General features: G+C 53.1%; 1 protein-coding gene across 1 annotated transcript in view; it reads left to right on the forward strand.

The window, feature by feature from the left end:
- Positions 1-19908, forward strand: part of IGF2R (insulin like growth factor 2 receptor) — a 95968-nt gene that overhangs the window by 42146 nt on the left and 33914 nt on the right. Inside the window, exons 8-21 of the mRNA XM_059401378.1 lie at positions 151-313; positions 490-664; positions 1488-1591; positions 6577-6741; positions 9276-9416; positions 10614-10754; positions 11858-11995; positions 12608-12755; positions 13274-13451; positions 14087-14202; positions 14651-14819; positions 15988-16167; positions 18394-18495; positions 19594-19695. Of these exons, the coding sequence (XP_059257361.1) occupies positions 151-313; positions 490-664; positions 1488-1591; positions 6577-6741; positions 9276-9416; positions 10614-10754; positions 11858-11995; positions 12608-12755; positions 13274-13451; positions 14087-14202; positions 14651-14819; positions 15988-16167; positions 18394-18495; positions 19594-19695 (2022 nt within the window). The remainder of the gene's footprint in view (positions 1-150; positions 314-489; positions 665-1487; positions 1592-6576; positions 6742-9275; positions 9417-10613; positions 10755-11857; positions 11996-12607; positions 12756-13273; positions 13452-14086; positions 14203-14650; positions 14820-15987; positions 16168-18393; positions 18496-19593; positions 19696-19908) is intronic.

A 19908-nucleotide genomic window follows, 5' to 3' on the forward strand; every position in this document is an offset into this window, starting at 1 on the left:
TGTCTGCTCAGCGGGGAGCCTGCTTCCCTTCCTCTCTCTCTGCCTGCAGTTCTGCCTACTTGGGATCTCTCTCTGTCAAATAAATAAATAAAATCTCTAAAAAAAAAAAAAAACACATTAATTTTGCTCCTTTCAAACCATTCTTGATAGGGCACCATTCCCAAGCTCACAGCAAAATCGAATTGCCGCTACGAAATCGAGTGGATCACTGAGTATGCGTGCCACAGAGATTATCTGGAGAGTCAAACCTGCTCTCTGACCAGCGAGCAGCATGACATCACCGTTGACCTCCAGCCACTGCGACAGAACAGAGGTGCGGGGAGCTCCGAAAGGAAGCGGGAAGGCGCACGTGTGCGAAGGGGCCCACTTCGCCTCTGTCCCTGGGCGGGTGTTTCCAAGAGGGGTTCGGGTGCGCCCGAGGTGATGCCCTGACCCTCTAGCACCTGGGGACACAACAGAGCCTCTGCTCATCGGTTCCCCTTCCTTTAGGTCCATCCTCCTCTTACTACACTTCAGACGGGAAGGAATATATGTTTTATTTGAATGTCTGTGGAGAAGTCGAAGTACCGTTCTGTAGTAAGAAAGATGCCGCCGTTTGCCAAGTGAAGAAGGCTGAACCCTCTCAAATCAAAGTAGCCGGAAAATACCAGAATCAAACCCTCCGGTGTGTAAACAGTAATTTCAAGTGCATTGTGTCTGTTTTTGTGAAACGTAGCTGACTCCCCTTGTCACCTTCCTCCTTCCGTTTTCCATGAAGGAGCCGGCAGGTCCGCTCATCCGCATTCCTTCCTGTCTGACATAGGCAAGTTGCTGTTTGTCACCGACCCTGGCTTTCCAGTAAGACCGTTTCTGTGAAAACGGTTCGCTTTATCCTCTGTTTTGTGTAAGGAATCACACTGTAGGAAAGGCCTTTCATTAGGTTAAGAGTTGATTCAGCCTTTGTATTTTAAAATACATTTTTCTGAGGAGTTCTGATTTTTCTCTGGCCGTTTGAGAATCTGAAATGCCATTAGCGTTACATCAGAGTTTGAAACAATTAAGGAAACGCACTCAGTACAATTCCTGTGACCCGTAATTTGGTAGTCATCTTCACAAAAGCGTTAGGAAAACGTAGCTCTCTGCAAATGAGCGCTGTCCAGGGTCGCTCAGGTGAGAGCGTGTTTATGGCAGTTGCTAGATACACTGTGTGTTTCTCTGGCCTTATTTATTTTGTGCAAAATCCAGAACGAGTGGAAGAGTTTTCATGCTCACAGCAAAGCCTTCAGTGCTTTCTTCCCGCCAGCTACTACTTTGAAGCAGGAGGACGACAAGCCCATACATTTGGAACTCATTTCCTTTAGACGTTTCCCCAGCTGGCCCGAGAGCTTGCTGTTTTATGTCAGTGCTGATGGCGGAGGGTATGCAGAAGGCTTCATGTGGAGACGCGTAATGATTCGAGCTTCTTTCTCGGTTCCCCCAACCCCTGTGTCTGTGTCGCAAACATCCAGGTACTCCGATGGGGACCTCACCCTGATCTATTCTGGCGGGGAAAAGTGCAGCTCCGGCTTCCAGCGGATGAGTGTCATAAACTTCGAGTGCAACAAGACGGCAGGTGAGCGTTGGCGACACGTCCTCGCCCGTGGCCGTGACGGGAGCACGTGTGTCCTCGGGAACTGTGTGCGGACGGACCAGGCAGACGTTCTGCTTTGGACGTGGCCCCCTCTGGTTCCCAGACTAGGTTGCTCTGTTGGAGTGGGTAGGAGCGCCCCTTCTACCCGTCCCACCCGTGACACACACATCCTGTTTCCATCTTCCTCTGCTCTCTGTTTGTTTTGGGAAGGGGCCCAGCCCTGGGCTTGCTGGGAAAGCATTTCTTTCTCGAATTCTGGCTCGCACCAGAGCGTGTGCCGGTCAGCGGGGTGGGTTTCCCCCCCACCCTCGAGGGGTGGTCACTAAAGAGCCCTTCTTTTCTGAAGGAAGTCTCAAGACGACCCTTTCTGCAAATGAGCGACCCTGTGGTAGAGGCGGGGTATGGGGGATTACAGGAGGTCACAGGGCAAGTTTGAGTGGAGCATTTGGTTTTACTGAGCAATGAGGATAGGCTCTCTTGAGGTCACAGTGGTGCTAGCGTTTCAGAAAGCTGTGCTGCAGTCCGTATCGTGATGCTCCCGGGCACAGTCTGCATCTGCAGGGAGGTGACGGGGTTCCATAGTTACCAGAGGACTGTCACACTCGTCGGCCTCTAGGCTGGGACCCCAGACGCGCACAGGCAGGCTGGGCCTCTGCTTGGAGCTTGTACTGGAGCCGGCCTGCTTGCGGTGGGCTGCACCGCCACAGAGGCTCCAGAGACCCCGCGACCCCGCCGAGGGCCAGTCGTGATGAGGCCGGTTCCTGTGCGGTTCAGCAGGAGCTCGGGGAGGGTAGCTGCACACGACGTAAACTGTGCTGGCGGCTCGTGTTGGTGACGGTGAAGGGGGTCAGGGAGGTTGTGATTCGCACCAGGCTCTAGTACATTGCCTCAGCGACAGGCAAGGGGGGAGCTTGGAGTAGAGCGGATGGGAGGCTTTGAATCACAGTGCCCTTCATTCCTGGCCCCCCGCCCCGCCTCGCGTGTGCTTCCGGAGTGTAGAGGGGGAGACGGCACGGAGCCTGGAGTGCGGGTCGTGCTGGCCGGACCAGGGCCGCGGGCGAGTATGGCAGCCAGGACCCTGTCGGGAGGGAGTCCTCGGCTTGGGGTGTGGGCAGCGAAGCTGGTCGGGGCTGTTAGGGAAAGAGGAGGAGCTGCTCGGTGAATGCCGTGGCTGAGTCACAGCTAGCCAGGCATGGAGGTCGGGTGGCCACGGGGACTGGTCTCTGTGGCAAAGGGAGCGGCTCACACAAAGGCCTGAATGTGGGCAGGTGTGACTAGGTCAGAGCTTCAGATTCTGGACGTGGCTAAAGACCCTCAAATGGAGGGTGAGAAGCACGTAAGTCCTGCGGAGAAGTTGGGTTTTCTGTAGAAATAAGTGTGGAGTCCCCAGGGCTTGAGGTGGAGGGTGAATGGCTGGTTTGGGCGCGTCTCCCGTGTGGCTTGAGCGCCCCGCTGCCCTCCCCAGACGCCCCGTCCCTCTTCCGTCCTCCTCACCTCTTCAGGCTTTGAGGGGACTGCCTCTGAAGTACCGCCCTTCCACTGTGTCCCCAGGCCTGGGAAGTGTGCCCTGCTCCTCATGCCGTGTCCCCGGGCCACCAGGCCCCTTGGCGCCCGCCCTCCCCTGCTGGCCGAGCTGCTTCGCTGTTGGCCGACTCCTGTGGTTCAAGTCTCCCTCCGACCTTGTCTTTACCCCTTTTGGCCCCGTTCTTTTCTGGGCTTTTTATAAATGACTTGGCTGAGCTCTGTGCGCGCGCACTGATCTCATTTGCGCATGCTGGGCTGATAGAATAATGATCTAAATAGATCCCAGCAGGTGAGGAGGATATTGAGAAGGGTACATAGTCTGGGGCGGCTGGGATGAGGCGCCGGCACTCAGAACTCGTGTGGAACTTGCTGAGGCTGAAGGAAGCGCCGATGGCCGCCTTTCCCTCCTCTGTCTTTACCGCGAACGGTTTTCAAACATACACGTAGAACGTTACGGTGAAAGTCTATATGCTCACCACTCTCTATTCAACAGTTGCTAGTATTTTGGCACATTGGCTTCATATAAACTTGACGTCAGCACCGATGGGTCAGAACGTCCCACCCCACGTCCGCTCCTTCTTGTGAGCTCGGCCTCTCGCCGGCCTGACAGGGTTCACAGAGATGTCCTCATGCGGAAACTTAGTGTCTTCCTAGGCTGTTTGAGTTAGGATGGTGGCAAGAGGACCGGACAGGGAGATGTTAGAGGTTTTGTGAGAGGTTTGGAGCCTACTCTCATGCTGGAGGTGGTCATAAAATATTTACGACTCCTTCCAGCTCTGTGATTCAATTTCAGACTTTGGAGCAAACTATGTACTGTAAAAGTTACTGCATTATTATTTTGTCCAAACTTAAATTTAGAGTTCTTAGAGAAAAATCCCATGGTGGATTTTGTTTATTTGGATAAATGTAATAATGTAATTTTTTTTATGTGAATGGGTGTTAATTGGTTATGTAATATGATGTGGTTTATAGTTTTAACTTGTATGTTCTAGAATTATATATTTTCACGATTCTAGGGCTTAAGTGTTTTTAAGGCCCAGAGGTGCGTGCATTCATTCTTCAAGCCCGTGTGTGTGCACATACACACAGCCCTTTGTTCGGCAGCCAACATCTAGTTCGCTGTAATGTGATACTTACTATTGGGGATCTTGTCAGAGAAGGATATGAAATCAGGTTTGTTCTTTTTTTTTTTTTTTGGATGAGTGATATATTGGAATAGGCTGGTACGAAGCTACCCACAAATTTAACTGGCTCACTGTGTTAAAGGTTTATTTTCTTCAGTTCAGGGCAGGTCATTGGAGGTGCTGGCAGCAGGGCTCCGGTCCGCGGGCCTGTCTCATGCCTCCCATGCCATGGTGTTACTGTCTGCAGACTTGGTCTCCGAGGATTCTGCAGAATGGGAACAGTATTTAAAAAAAAAAAATGGGCTAGAGCTAAGTGGCATAGCCCCACCTCGGAGGCCAGGAGGCTGGAAATGCAGTCTAGCTGTGCAGCGAGAGGGACAATTAAACTGGTCGGGTGAGAGGGTAGCTTTGTCTTTGCTGAAGTGTGAGGTGGGACGATAGCGTGGGCGGAGAGTGACTGGGTTCCACGGCAGGAACTCGTTTCCCCCTGAGCTGGGTCGTTCCGGCTTTATCGCTCTTCTACAGTTCACTGGGCGGTGAAGAAGGAACGCGAGTCGAGATGCTCACCAGTGACGAAAACGGGTGCTCCCTCCTCAGTAAGGTTCAGATACAGAATCAGCTCCAGAGTGGGGCTGGATACTCGGACCAGGCCTAGTGTCATTTAATGGTTTGTAGACTTCACCTGCTCAAAGAGAAATGCGGCGAGTGCTCCAGGTTTGTGGGAAACACAGATCTGTTCCACATCGTGAGACGCAAACCCAGACAGACCCAGCGGGAGGAAGCCGTCCGCAGCCACGTGGGCGGGGTGACCTGCGGAAGAGTTCTGCTGCGGGTGGAGGGAGGGGCCGACAGTCGGGGATGGTGGGTCTGGGTTGGGGCGACGGTGGGTCGGGGCGACGGTGGGTCGGGGCGGGCAACGGTGGGTCGCAGCGGGTCGCAGCCGGAGAGGGAGGGAAGCTGGGAGTGCTGCATCTTAAGAACGGCTTCAAGTCCATCATTTAAGAGGAAAAAAAAAAAAAGGAAAGAAAAAAAGCTCCGTAGTAGTGTAGGGAAGTATTGCCTTGTGGTTATGGTGATGAGCCAGACTGTCTGGGTTTGAGTCCTGGCTCCTTTGCTTTCTAGCTAGGAAACCATACGCAAATTGTTTAACCTCCCCCCCCCCCCCCTTAATCTATAAAAGTGGGGCTGGAACTGTACCTGTGCCATGGAATTAATATGCCAAGATCTGTCAAGTCCTCAACCCTGAGCCCGCTTTATGCAGACCGCCCCCCTGTAGCCCTTCGATGCTCGGTGCCTGGTTCAGGTTGTGCTCCGAACACACCGGCTGCTCTTGCTGGTATTATAATTATCGTGTTTATAATATTAAAGATTTAAGAGAAATTGCAATCAAAACATAATTTGCCCTTGGTACAAAATATTATTTCCCTTTCCTTTAGAACATTGTGCACTTCAGGGCACCAGACCTCAAGAAAGTCAAATCATGCAGGAGGTCCAGAGGAGAGTTGTTAAACCATCAAGGGGTGGAAAACAGAGCTCTGTGCCAGCGGTCCACCAGCTTGGAAAGACGAGGGGATATTTCTAGTAAGGGAAAAATGACCAAAGTTTGCCAAATCCCAGGCTGTGTGGATCAGGGCAGTGGCCCAGGAAGCGCTGGCTCTCAGGCCGGAGCTGAGCCATCAGGACCCCCGGACGTGTGGCATCAGGGCCCCCCGAACATGTGGCGAGCGGAGCATGGGACCCCGATGAAGGCCTGAGGGTCAAGGATGCTGGGATGTCTGGAGGCGTGCCTTGGGCTCTGGGAGGGCACTTGGGCCTCGGCACTTCGATGGGGTGGCTATCCCCAGTGACCCTTTTGTTTCAGCTCAGAGATGAATCTCAGGGAACGCGCCCTGCTCGCCATTGCATCAGAAAGCCAGCGGCGCTCCTAGAGCTCGAGCTCTGGTCTCCGTCCGCCTGTGCGTGATTCCCTTGTTGTCTGATGCGGGGTCCACGCACAAGTCTGTTCGGGGCTGACCACGGCCCGTGCGTGGCAAGCCCTGCCCGGGGGCTCACAGGTTCCTCGTCAGGCCCCCGTTTCATGCCCACGGCGAACGTGTTGCGAACGGCCTGATGGCTTACTGAGACCCTCCTAAAGGTGGAAGGGACAGAGGCCTGCTACTGAGGGGTTGGGATTGTCTGAGACTCCAGAGAAGGTGTCCAATCTCTGACACCTCTGATGTCTGGGGCTTGGCACTGCCCTGCTGGCAGCGTGGCCAGTGGGCTGACAGGGTTTTGGTCACATAACGGAGTGCTTGTTTTTTCCCTTCTCCAATTGCACAGTTAACGATGGGCAAGGAGTGCCCGTATTCACCGGGGAGGTAGACTGCACCTACTTCTTCACGTGGGACACCAAGTACGCCTGTGTGAAGGAGAAGGAGGATCTCCTCTGCAGTGTGACTGATGGGAAGAAGCGATATGACCTGTCGGCGCTGGCCCGGCACTCAGGTAGGGCCCGCACACCCCGTGGGGCTCCGTCCACCTGGTCACGGGAACCTTCTCTTGCCTCTTTCCCTATGAAAACCTTTGGAAATGCTCTTCCTTTTCTTGAACTGTCAGCTGATTGTTTCCTGGCCTCTCCCCCCCGCCTTTTCATGCAGCAGTTACACAAATTATTAGGAATGACGCTGAATTAGGAGGTAAAATACCTGAGTTTGAGGTTGGCAGGACTGTTCTAATTGGGATGCCCTGGCGAATCTTATCCTAGTTTAGTAAAAAGGGCCACGTCCCAGGCCTTGAACTTTGTGATTAGAAAGTTTTTAATTTTAGATACACGTTCTTGTTGCTAAGAAAGGAGATCTTGAAAGTTCTCCTCACACACACACACACGTACACATTTGTATCTGTGTGTGGTGTGGATGGTAACTAAACATGGGGGCACACAGATCTAGTCACAGCGTTGTCCACCTGAAACGACTGCCGTGTTCCATGTCACTTACATCTCAGTCAAAAACTGTCAACAGCGGAAGTTTAGAGTCCTACAGCAGCCTGCTTCAAGTGGGCCGTGTTTCCACCTCACCCCTGGCCTGTCGGGCTTCAGGGTCGGAACCCAGTGTGGCTGGGTTCACTCTTATTTTGACCCCCATACTTTCCCCCTTTGTTAAGACAAACTCTCTCTGAAGTGGGGTCTGCATTTCCTGTGCAACCTCTGATGCTTGTGGGGCTGAAAGGGAATGGGCTGGGAGCCCTCGGATGCCATGTTCCTCGCTGTATCCGAGTGAAGAGGTCTGTCCCTGAGACCCAGCTTCATGGTAGAGACCGGCCGAGCAGGAGGTAGTCTGCTCTGCAGGTGTCGTGGGGCATAGGCTATGTGACAGGTACCAGACCGGGTCCTGGCGAACGTGACCCCCGCCCCAGGCCTTTGAACTTCATGGGGGTTGGGGAGGGGGTGTGTGTCGAGAGACCGAGTGCTAAGAATCGGGGTTCCCCACGGGGAAGCTGAATCTAGTTGGGACATTTTTAGTTTTGCCCTTTCGGCAGCCCTGGGATTAGGTGTAAGTGGAAGCAAATTGCATCTGTGGAGATAATATCTGAGGTAGAATGCTTGCCTAGAGTCACAGAGTTACCCGTGCCGTGGGAGTGATGACTCATGCACTCTGAGTCCTCATCTGGTTGGGACAATATGATAGTAGAAGGATGGATTCCTCTCTTGTAAGGAGTGTCGGAGAGCTGCTTTTTGACACGAGACCTCTCTAAATGTTCAGGTTTGATGAACTACCTTGGCAGCAATTGTACTTTGCACGTTAGTCACTCAGCACCTGGTCAGCTGGGAGTGGTGCCGTGGTTCAGTGCTGGTACACACGTGTTTGCGAAGAGCTCGGCTTGGTGCGGTGGAAAGAGAACACGGTGTTGTGCTTGGTCCTGAGTGAGATGTCTGCCTCCTGCAGGCCTCAGCTTTGTCTCACTAAGCTGGGTGGTACTGTGAGAGCCCTTTGTCCGGCACTGTTGTTTACATGCCACCGCGTACAGACACACACAGGGGCCGGTGAGCGATACAGAGACACATGCGCTCACGCAGCCGACGCGTGCCCTCCCATTGGGCTCTCCAGGGACCTGAGCATTTCCTCAGGATCCACACAGACTGCTGAGGTTGCCTCAGAACTCCTTCCTTGCTAGCTTTAAACAGTCGTCCTGCCTTACAGCTTGTCAGCTCACCCCACTCCCCCGGCCTTGTCACTGTTTGTCTTTGCATGGCCTCCTATGGGCTCTTCTTGGGTGTTGACATTGGCACATAGCTCTGCAGAGTGACTGTTACCCTGACGAGTGGTGGCCTTTCCCTTCTGAACCCCAGCATCCTGTCTGTAAAAGGAGTGCCTCAGTCTCTGTATGCCCTTCACACACATTTCTAACTCATCTCTTTGGCCACTGCTTGTGGGTCACGTCCGATTCAGGGTCCTGCTCTTTCCACTTGCGCGCACGCCCTCGATCTTCTGTGAAGTTCTGATTCTGTTCGTACATGACTGGATCACAAGATGTTTGAGCTCAGGGACCAGTGTGTTTTGTTATTTTCCTGAAACAAAGCATGGCCTGCACTAGGTCTGCTGGTGGGGAAGTGGGGGCAGGTGTCTTTGACCTTCCTGGTGGTCGGAGGAGGGCGTGGGACCGAAAGCGTGGTGCTCGGCCAGGTGCAAGGCACAGGTTGCCATCTGGATGTGCTTTTCCATTTCTGATTTCACACTTCGGTGCTTGGGAGAGTTTCGCTGATTGATTCCCTGTCCCTACCTCGTGGTAAGGCTACTCTTCGGAGGAGGTATTGGGGCGTGCTTTGTTTCTGTTCCATGAAGAGAAGCCTGAGGAGCTCAGTGAATTTCTGTGCCTTTGGTCTGCTGCATCCAGAAACGTGAGTACTGGGGTTTAAGGGACTACATGCTTGGTGAGCTTTGGGTCTTTTCCTTTGGCTTAATCACCATTTATGGTGTGACTCACAGAGAAATAATCATTGCCTCTGGCTAAAAGAATTTTTTTTTCTTTTAAAATTATAGAAGTGGAACAGAATTGGGAAGCTGTGGATGGCAGCGAGGGGGAAACAGAAAAGAAGCACTTCTTCGTTAATATCTGCCACAGAGTGCTGCAGGAAGGCCAGGCCAGAGGCTGCCCTGAAGATGCGGCCGCCTGCTCTGTCGGTGAGTTGTGGTCAGAGTGGGGCCCACGGTGCTGGTTTTCCCAAAGGCACACAGAACTCGGCTGCATCCGGTTTGGAGCAAGTTGGAGAATCCTCCTGTGGTTTCTGCCGTCTCCTCTCTCTGGGTTCCGCGTATCCGGGACGGGGAGGAAAGTGACTCACATGTAGGTAACTGCGCAGTGTGCTCTAGAGACTAAGTGCTCCGCTGCCACGGAGTGGCCAGAGCCGTCTGAGGTGAGCTGCCCCTGTAACTGGGGACAGAAGGAGCCAGGCTTGGAGTTACTTGGTCATCTTTTCCCTTTGTAACTTGGAGAATAACATTTCCAGTACTTGTATGAAACTGATTTTGAGTTTTTAACAGCTTTACTGCCCGTGACTGTTAAGTTACGGCTTTGGACGAGTGGCGTCTCATCGTATTCTCCATAGAAGAGTACTTGTGCCCCTTGGGTTCCTCCTGCTGTAATTCTATCGGTCCCGTGGTTTTCCTGCAGAGGCTTTGACGTAGATGTTTTGCACGAGAGTTGTCTGCCACTTAAGACTCCCCTGGAAAATGAGAGGCGGGGGAAGTAATCAGAATCTGTTACAAACATTAGATAAAGAGTTGTGAATCCAGGTTGGGTTTTGGGAATTACCCCGGTATTCCGAATTGCTGATGTGTCTCCCGAAGCTGGTCCGGGCGCGCCCATGCCTCTGTGTAAGCAGGGCTGGGGACGGAGTTTCAGGGCTTCATAGTAAAAGTCAACTGACTCAAGAATGAAGTAGTCACCCGCCTGGCTTGCTGGACAGGTTCAGTTAGTTTCTGCTTTGGTCCCGGGACAAACTCTAGCCTCTTGGCTGTGCTTTCAAAAGACCTGTGTTTTCAGGGGAGCAAGGCCCTGGAAGTCGGGGAAGGGTGTTACTTTCTGGGATGGTGTGACATGCACGCTTGCTGTCTGTCTCTCGTGCCCACGGAGCGAGATGTTGTTTATCGTTACTGCTCTGTCCCAGTGGGCCTAGAGGTGGCCTTGGTGTCCTCAATGTGGCTGCCATGGCCTGGCCAAACCTGTCCCTCGAGAAAAACCCACCGACCACGGCGCCAGACTGGGCGGGCCGGGAAGAGGTCACAGCACCCTGCTGGGTCCTGGCTGACGCGTTTGTACCTCTTTTTTTTACATCGTCATCATTTATAATTATGTCTTCTGTTTTCCCTTTCTTCCAGATAAGGATGGATTTAAAAGTCTGGGCAAGTTCGTTTCTTCTCCCACGAAAGAGAAAGGGAACCTTCAGCTCTCCTATACCGACGGTAGTGACTGTGGCCACAAGAAGATAACGACTAACATAACACTCATCTGTAAGCCAGGTGAGCCCTTTTGAGAAAGGGGAGAGGCGACACGTGCTGGTGGCTTCTGTCCCGGGTGAGGCTGCGCCCTTCATTTCTGTTTCTCACGGGCCGCTGCCAAGAGGGGGAGGTAGAAAGGGTTCATACCACACATTCCCAGTTCTAGAACCTGCAGAGGCGGTCTGTGGCTTTGAGCCCCCAGCCCCCACCCAAGACCAGTCCAGAAATGGAGAAACCATATGGTGTCGAGAGCGTCATGTTGCAATTTTCCAAATGAGTTATGGGTCTCAGTGCGGCTTCCTCTTCCTCGGGACTGATACCGCGCGGCTGTGCGGCTGCTTTACTTCCTCCAAAGGGGGAAAATCGTAAGCGCTTGAAAAATGTTGTACGTGATCTCACCCTTTAGAGACAATGCTCTTCTTCACTTATCTGTATTTACAGGTTTACATTGTTTAACAGGGTCAAAATCTGTATATGTTTGGAATTTTTTTTTTAAATGTTCCTCAAAACATGGCATTTCGTGAATACTCTTCTGTGTTTTGCAGTCATAGTTATAATTTTTAGGGACTTCCTCGTTGATAATGGTTGGGTCTTACTATTTTTAACCATTTTCCCTATTGTTGGATTAATAGCGTGTTTCCAGGGCTGGCGATTGTGCTATTGCAGGTCCCCTGTCCGCCTCCTGTTGAAATATTTTCTTTGGATAAGTGCCCAGCTGTGGGAGATGGTCAAGGGCTAGGACTATTTTTTTGTTTTTGAGTGTTTTTTGAGTTGTGGGTGATATATATGTAACACAACATTTACTGTTTTTAAAAAAATGTAGTAAAATGCGCATAACATGATATTCAGCATTTGACCTTCCTCGGGTGTCCGGCTCAGTGGCCTGAAGCACATTCCCGGTGTCGTGCTGCCATCGCCACCGTCTGTCTCCAGAGCTTCCTCATCTTCCCACTCTGTCCTCACTGAACACGAGCTCCCCACCCCCGTCCCTGGCAACTGCCCTTCTTTCTTGCCTCCACAGGTTTGACTACTCTAGGAACCTCATGTCAGCGGAATCCCAGTATTTGTGGGACTATTTTTAGTTGAGGACCGATTAGTGATCCATTTGTCTTCCTCACTGACAGGTGATCTGGAAAGTGCCCCAGTGCTGAGAACCTCCGAGGACGACGGCTGCTTCTATGAGCTCGAGTGGCATACAGCCGCCGCCTGCGTGCTGTCCAAGACGGAGGGCGAGAACTGCACGGTCTTTGACTCCCAGGCAGGTGTGTGCGCGCACACCACCTTGGTGGGGTGCCCTCTCCAATGACTTAGATTTTTTTTTTCTTTTCGTAAATATTTCCTGTGGGAGTTTAAGAACTACTCCACTTGAGAACTAGACTAATACTGTCTCACCAGAGTCCTGGTGTCTGTGGAGATAATGAGGAAGCTACTACGTCTTAGATGCATGGTAGAGGGCAGTGTGCACTGAGTACAGAATGTGAGGACCACAAGGAAATGAATGGTGTTTGGACAGGCTCTTTGCATAAGTTAATGGCCTAGAAACCTGCCTTTGACTTTTCAAGAAGGTCACTGTGTTGTGGTCATCTAGCTTCACATGGACTGGTTGGTTGTTCATCGGCAGTTTTGGACCTTCAGTCTGGTTTTAGGTTAACGCGGTAAAGTGGGCATGGTGGTGGCAAATCCATCTCCAGGGGAGATGTCCGCCAGTTCAGTTCCTGCGGCCTGAGGGGAAAACATCTCTTTGGCCATTTTGCGGCTCCCTGTCAGTGGCCGGTTCCTGGGAAGATTGTCTTTGAAGCTGTGAGCCTGGGGCCACCCTCCTCAACTGTGGTCTGACTGACCTTACATATGGCATCATTTTCACTCTTCCTTAGGATTTTCTTTCGATCTGTCACCTCTCACAAAGAAAAATGGTGCATATAGAGTCAACACAGACAAGTATGAGTTCTACATAAATGTTTGCGGTGCGGTGTCTCTGAGTTCCTGTCCGCCGGGCTCCGGAGCCTGTCAATTAGCCAAAATGCAAGTAACTTCCTTTTTAGTTATGGACTTTCCTTAGATATCTCATACTGACAGATGTTTTATTCAGGAGTAGGTGTGTTCTCCACAGACATCATTGCTTTTCAGGGAGTGTGCAACTCTAAGAAGCCCTGGCCTCAAAAGCAGAGGATGCCAGGAGCTCCATTTCCTGGAAAGGAAGCAGGCCACATGCACACTCGGAGTTTATAATACCTTACTTCAGCAAAGCTTGCATGTCTCGGTTGTTAGATACGCACATGTTTCTCTGTTCGGTGTGGTAATAGCTCAGTGGGGGTGGTTGTACCTTAAGCCAGCTATGCTGAGTGTGGCCTTGGGTTCTGGTGTGGGGTGAGGCTGCCCTTTGGCCCCGCCACAGACCCCGGTGATCTGTAGCCCTGGGTCACGGACATTACCCCCGCGCCCCCCACCCCTGCACTGCGGTGGCCTTGCTCCGGGTCACAGCATGACAGCCCTTCTGGCCCTGCTGTCCTTCCTAAGAGATGCTTGTTTGCTTGTTTTAGTGGTAATAAGGCTTGGAACTTGGGACTGAGCAATGCTAAACTGTCCTATTACGATGGCATGATCCAGTTGAACTACAAAGATGGCACGCCCTATAATAATGAAAAGCACACACCAAGAGCCACACTGATCACCTTCCTCTGTGACCGAGAGGCCGGAGTTGGTGTACCTGAGTATCAGGTAGGAGCTGTGTGGCGTGAGCGCGCATGGGCTTCCGTCACCGAGGAGAGCCGAGAGAGAGAGAACCCTGGTCTCGTAAAGACAGGGGGCAGGACAACAGTGGGTGGAACAGGGCTGGTGACTTCTCTGGAATGAAATGAGGTTCTAACCACAGGTGAGGCGTGAGCTGTGGTCTTTCCTGGGGAGAATCCATCAAAGTGTCTGGCTCCCTGAGATACAGGACCCTATCATGGGCCCTTTATTATGAAGCAGAGCTATTATTTGTCTGGTTTCTTGGCCAATCAACATCTCCTATGATTGTAATTAATCTTTTTAGAGTTGCCAGGATACGTAGGCACCATTTTTCCAAGCTGGTTATTCTTTGGACCGTGCACCTTGGTGGTTACCCGCGACCCTGTTGATTTTGTGTACGAAACTTGCATCACAAATCATGCTGATGCTACTCAGCTGAGTCTTAATCTATTACTGGGACGTCGTCATTTGTAATAAGACAGGTGTAGACGGGCAAAGTAGACTTTCTTTCCTGTGGTTCTTACTTAGGGAAAGTGCCAGCCGTTTCTTAAATGCTGACTTTGTGTTAATGTTCTGCTTTTTCTTTGCCATATATCCCTTTTCTCTCCTTGTCACGTGATCAGGAGGAAGATAACTCTACCTACAACTTCCGGTGGTACACCAGTTACGCCTGCCCAGTGGAGCCCCTGGAGTGCGTGGTGACCGACCCCTCCACAATGGAGCAGTACGATCTCTCCAGGTGAGGCCAGAGCTATCCCGCCCTTGGCCTTGGCCCCGGCCTGGGTCCAGGTTGGCTTAGGCTTGGCTGGTGAGCTCGTAACTGGGTGGATAATGGGGAGTCAAGTAAGTTCTGGGGGTGCAGGGCCAAGCTGGGGATTTTTAAGCAGAAGGAATTCTAACAACGCTCTGGTTGCCTTTGTGACGTTCACTGCTCTTCGTCATAGCAAAGTCTGTCTGCAGCTGCATCATTTACAACACGGAGGGGGAGGGGGCCGGTGCAGGGTCCTGCTGCGTGCGAGGTCAGTGAAGGTCGAGCTAGTCGTGGGTGTTGTGAGTCACGGTGAGCTGCGTCCTGTGGTTTGATGGGCAGGGCAGTTTCGTCCTGTCTGTCCGTAACTTCTTAGAAACGAATTGTCGGACTGGCGTCTGTTAGCATCAGAAGCATGCATTTTGCCTTCACATTTTAGTCTCGCGAAATCCGAGGGCGGTCGTGGAGGAAACTGGTACGCCATGGACAACGCGGGCGAGCACAGCTCGTGGAGGAAATACTACATAAACGTGTGTCGCCCTCTGAACCCGGTGCCGGGCTGCGATCGGTATGCGTCGGTGTGCCAGATGAGGTACAAGAATGAGCAGGTGGGTCTCACCCTCCCTGCAGAGCACGTGACTCGGCGGGTGGAGGCGGGTATTTTAGAGTGGACCCGGCTGCTGGGACAAAACCCCCTGAGCAGGAGGAGCGGCCCCCCTGCACGTGATCACGCTCGAGTCATCGTTCAGATTTAGAACTTTACGAAATGCCTTGGAGCTGGCGGCCTCCGATCACGGCACAGGGTGGAGGACGCTCCGATGCCTGGTCTTGATGGAGCCTCACGAGTGTCCTTCAGTCCGTAGCCTTCTGTGAAGAATGGTTTTTGGCTCCAGAGGCTCTTGCTTCCGCTCACGCAGGGGAGCGGAGCGTGGCTTGGGACTGTTGCTGTGGCTGTGGCGGGGCTGTGCGTGCTCCCTTGCTTGGGGCGCCTCCTCCCCGATCCAGCGCGGTGACTGCCACAGCTCTGGGCCCTTTGCCTGTGTTCTTCGTGCTCAGGGAATTTTAAAATAAAGATGTACGCGTGCTGCTTTGAAAATAGGGCGTGGTACGTCGGGAACGTACTTCTCCTGGCGCCTGTCATGTGGCAGCTTGGAGCGCGCCCTGGTGGGTAGGAGTGACATTCCCCGCTGGGCGTGTGCGCGGGCATACCTGTGTGTGCACTCTCTGTGGAGCCATGGCCTCAGAGTACAGTCAGTCCTCGCTGTCCACGGGTTCTGTGTGTGTGAAGCACTGCCTTGCCAGCACAGGCCTGTGGCCCCAGATCAAAACCTGTAGTGCCCCAGTCCTTTGTGGACGTGTGTGGAGTGGCTCCAGAGTGCATTCCCAGTGGAGGCGGGGCCAGGCAAAGCTCTTCCTTCTCGAGGCCTGTCCGATCGATGACCGTGGAAGGGGACACGAGGGGCTGTGTGGGGTCTGGGGGTAGGGCTCGAGGCCCATCTTAGATGCCTGTTGGGACGGCCTCAGACCCATCACACACCACATTTATTGTCATAAAATAAAATAGAATGTTCCAGCAGAAGTTCTTAGGATTTAAGATCATCATCTCTGTGGGATGGTGTCTGTATAGGTACGTGTTTCCCCGGGCGTGATGGGGCAGTGTTTGTGGTGACTTCACAGATCACACTTGCTGTGAATAACAAGAATCAAATGTAGCAGTCAGGAAGAAGCCTTGTTTTCTCTGCGGAGGGAAAACCTAATAGACCTGTTCGTTTGCAGGGCTCCTTTTCTGAGGTAGCATCCATCAGTAACTTGGGGGTCGCAAAGGGAGGCCCTACGGTGGAGGACAGCGGCAGCCTCCTCATAGAGTACGTGAACGGCTCGGCGTGCACCACCAGCGATGGGAGGCTGACCACCTACACCACCAGGATCCATCTCGTCTGTTCTAGGGGCAGCCTGGTAAGGCGCGCGTGGCCCATGACCTTGCTTCCTTCGGGGTCTTCTGTGGCAGAGGGCCAGTCGATGCGTGTCTTCTGGAGATGAAGGAGTCTGGCATGGTGGTTCCTCTTAGGGTTTTGTGTGGACGCTCTCCTGTTCCTTAGTTCTTGTCAGCTGGTGATGGGGGATCCTGACGGCAGAACAGGTCTTAGGGACATTCATAGACAAGGAAGCTGGGGTCAGTGCCGCTCAGGGCTACAGATGAACAGTGAGGGTTATGTGTGTGATTTGTGGGCAAATCAAGGATAAAAAATGAAGGCCAGGAAGTAGAGAAAGTTACAGAGATTGCTCCTGGCCCTGAGTTCCTCAGCCAGGGAGGAGCAGAAGAAAAAATTCCACAAATAAAACTGCTCTGGAGGTCGTCGTATGGTTCCAATCGTTTTCCTTGGGAAAAAAAAAAAGTCAGTGAAACGTATAAATAACATAAAATGTACCATTTAAGCCTTTTTTAGGCATTCAATTCAGTGGCATGAAATACCTTCATGGTGTTAGGCCCCATCCCTGGCTCTCATGCTCAGAACTTGGCTGTCACAAACCCAGTTGCTTTTTAACCTGGAGTTTCACATTTATATCTGGGTCATGTATTTTTTGAATAATTGCCAGACTCTTAGATGAATGCAGAGTGGAGATAGCAGAATTCACATTAATTATTGAATAAGTTATTTAAAAGGGTCAGGTCCACGTGCCGAGTCCTCTGGCTTCATGGAAGGAAGAGCACCCAGTGCACCCAGTGCCGGTGGTCCCAGGGACTTTGTCTCCCACATTTTGGGTGCCCTGCAGATCCTGAGGTCTCTGTGTCATTTGCAAACACACGATTTTTTCCAGGAGATGATTTCTTTAGAGGTCAAGAAGGGGTCTCTGATAAGGGGATGAAGTTATTAGCTGGGTGAGTGTGGGCGGGTGTTGTGCAAGAGAGGTGTTCCATGACCGAACAGTAAACACATTCCGTGATTAGCCTGGGGTTGGGTTGGCTGCTTTCTTCCTCAGTCTCAGGAAGGGTTCCCAGCTGCCCAGCCCGGTCCTTGCCATCTCTGGGCATGTCTGTGACCCCTCCTTAGAGCCTCGCCTGCCTCCCTCTGCCCACTGTGGTTTCTCGTTGCCGTGGACATACTGGACTGTTCCAGGCGGTTTTCTGGGGTCCTCAGTTTTCCAGCCTTCCTGTGACACCTTATGTGGACTGTGTTGTGTTTTCAGAGTGGCCTCCCATAGTCACTGTATCTCCGAGGGCCTGTGTGGGGCTGGCCATGCCCCGTGCAGCCAGAGACCGTGAGCAGGGGTCACGTCTGCAGGGTTCCGCAAGCCACGGGACTTTGAGAACTTTCACGGCTAAAGCAGTTCCTTTTCACACCGTGGGGCAGTAGGGACTGATGTGCTTCTGTTTTATTGGGACGGGTGTCGAGGCCAAGAGGGTGGGGGACTTCCAGGTCCGAGGGTGCTCGGGCGAGGTGTGGGCTCCCCATCAGGCGGCCGCCATTTCCTTCTCCTGCGAGCCTGGGCAGGTGTCCTGACTCCCTGGGCCCCTGTGTTCTCGTTTGTGTACACATGGTGAGTGATGACAGAACCGGGTTCCTGGGGTCATGGGGAGGCTCTGTTGAGAAATGCTAACAGAACTCCCGGTGGCGTGATAAACTGTCGGCGTGAGCTGCTGTTGCTGCAGAACGTGGTCTCGCACATGTTTGGGGAACTTCTCTCTCAAACACACCCAGAAAAGTGCACAGAGTGTATGTGACATGGACAGCCCGGAGCGCTCACTGAGCCGGGAGCAGCTGCACGGAGCACGGGCGCCCCTTCCAGTCACTTCTCTGCCCCTGCACTGGCCTCTGACCCCCCAGGTCACTTCTCCCCAGTTTTCGGCTTACGTAGGTGAACTCTGTGCCTGGCTTCTCACGTTGCGTGTTCTTAGCATAGAGCGTTTCTCAGAAGCACAGGCTGAAATGCAAGACTTGGACCTCGGTTGTGCCATTTACTGCCCCGTGACCTCAGGTGAATTTCGTGACATCCAAGCCTGAGGGGTACCATCTTTTTAGTAGGAATAGTGAGGACATTCCATCATAACTAGCCAGTGCACACAGGCGGCTGGCCGATCACGGACACACCATGAAACATTCAGTAGGGTCTGGCCGCTGCTGTGTGGTGAGATTGAGCTCGTCCTGTTGTGCTGACTGTCCCCTGGGTTTACTCTTTCAGAATCCTCACCCCATATTTTCCCTCAGTTGGGAGTGTGTGGTCAGTTTCCTGTGGAACACAGAGGCCGCCTGTCCTATCCAAATAACGACGGACACAGACCAGGTACGGGTGCGGTCGGGGGGTGTCTCGCTGAGCCGGCTCTGAACCTTCCCCTGGGTGTCCCGGCTCTGCACCGCCCCTTCCCTCGTGCTTCCAGATCAGTTAGTGGCGCCCCCATTTCCTGCGTGTTAACAGCAGACCTCTGGGACTCCTGTTCGCGTCTCTCCCCCACCCCGGCTCGCAGATGCTGGGCTAAGAACCAGACCCTCAGCCTTACTCCCCGCTGACCACAGGCTCCTGCCCTTTGCTCCATGCTCCATTCCCTTGTCCCATTTGTGTTGTGGTGGCATCCCCGCCCCGGGGGGCTCGGAGGGTTCCCCGCTGCCGACAAGTGAGTGGTGAGCACGTCGCTTTAAGATCTCACACATACCAGTGCCCCGTCATCTACGGGACCTGGCCCGTCTGTTTCGGTGTGATGCTCGAGGTTCTAAAACTCCGACCCCAGCCCCGTTACTGCCATTTCTTCTGTGTGTCTGTTGCCCTCCTGGCGCGTCCTGCTCTTGGGCGTGGCCTGTGCTCATGCCCTCAGGTGAGCCCTGCGGGGCCTGGCAGCGGGCTGTGCTGTGATGTGCTCTCTGACTCCAAAGGGAGACTTGTGGTTCCCACAGCCCTGGCTGTTTTCTCCGTGGTGGGACTTCTTTCTCTCCCTCCACCTTAAAATCTCCGCTTTAGCAACAGAACCCAGGCTCTCCTGAATGGCCGTTCCAGCCAGGGTCGTGGGCTGGTGGAGCCTGCGGAGGGCGGGGAGGGCAGGGTGCCGCGCTCTGTCCTCGGCCATGCGTACCGCGGCTGGGGCTGCTCTTCCTTGCCCCGCGTCCGGTGGGCTGCGCAGGAAGCAGCCTCCTAGAAGCCTCTTAGAAGAGGAAGGACGTGAGGTACCTTGTGCCTCCCATCACCATTGCCTTTAAGTGAATAAGTGAGGTGGAAAACAGAACACTTAAACCAACTTTAAGGTTTTTTTGCTTGTTTTTTGTTCTTAATCAATCATGCCCGCTGTCTGCTGGGGGTTTGAGGTCAGTGAGAAGCATGTGTTCTGTGAGGTCCGTGTGCGCAGGCTTTGGAGGTACGTTGTGTCGTCTGAGTTCCCTGTTTCTCTTGCAGGCCTGTTCCATAAGGGACCCGAACAGTGGCTTTGTGTTCGACCTTAACCCGCTGAACACTTCCCAAGGATACGTGGTCCCAGGAATCGGGAAGACTTTTGTGGTAAGAGTTATGTGATGAATTTCCAGTTTGCTCTGAAACAAGGCAGTCTGCACTGAAGTCCCCGCCGCTGGGGAGGCCGGTGGCCGGTGTCTTGAGATGCACTGAAGTCCCCGCCGCTGGGGTGGCCGGTGGCCGGTGTCACTGAAGTCCCCGCCGCTGGGGAGGCCGGTGGCCGGTGTCACTGAAGTCCCCGCCGCTGGGGAGGCCGGTGGC

Source organism: Mustela nigripes, chromosome 5, assembly GCF_022355385.1.
Source record: "Mustela nigripes isolate SB6536 chromosome 5, MUSNIG.SB6536, whole genome shotgun sequence".
NCBI lineage: Eukaryota > Metazoa > Chordata > Mammalia > Carnivora > Mustelidae > Mustela > Mustela nigripes.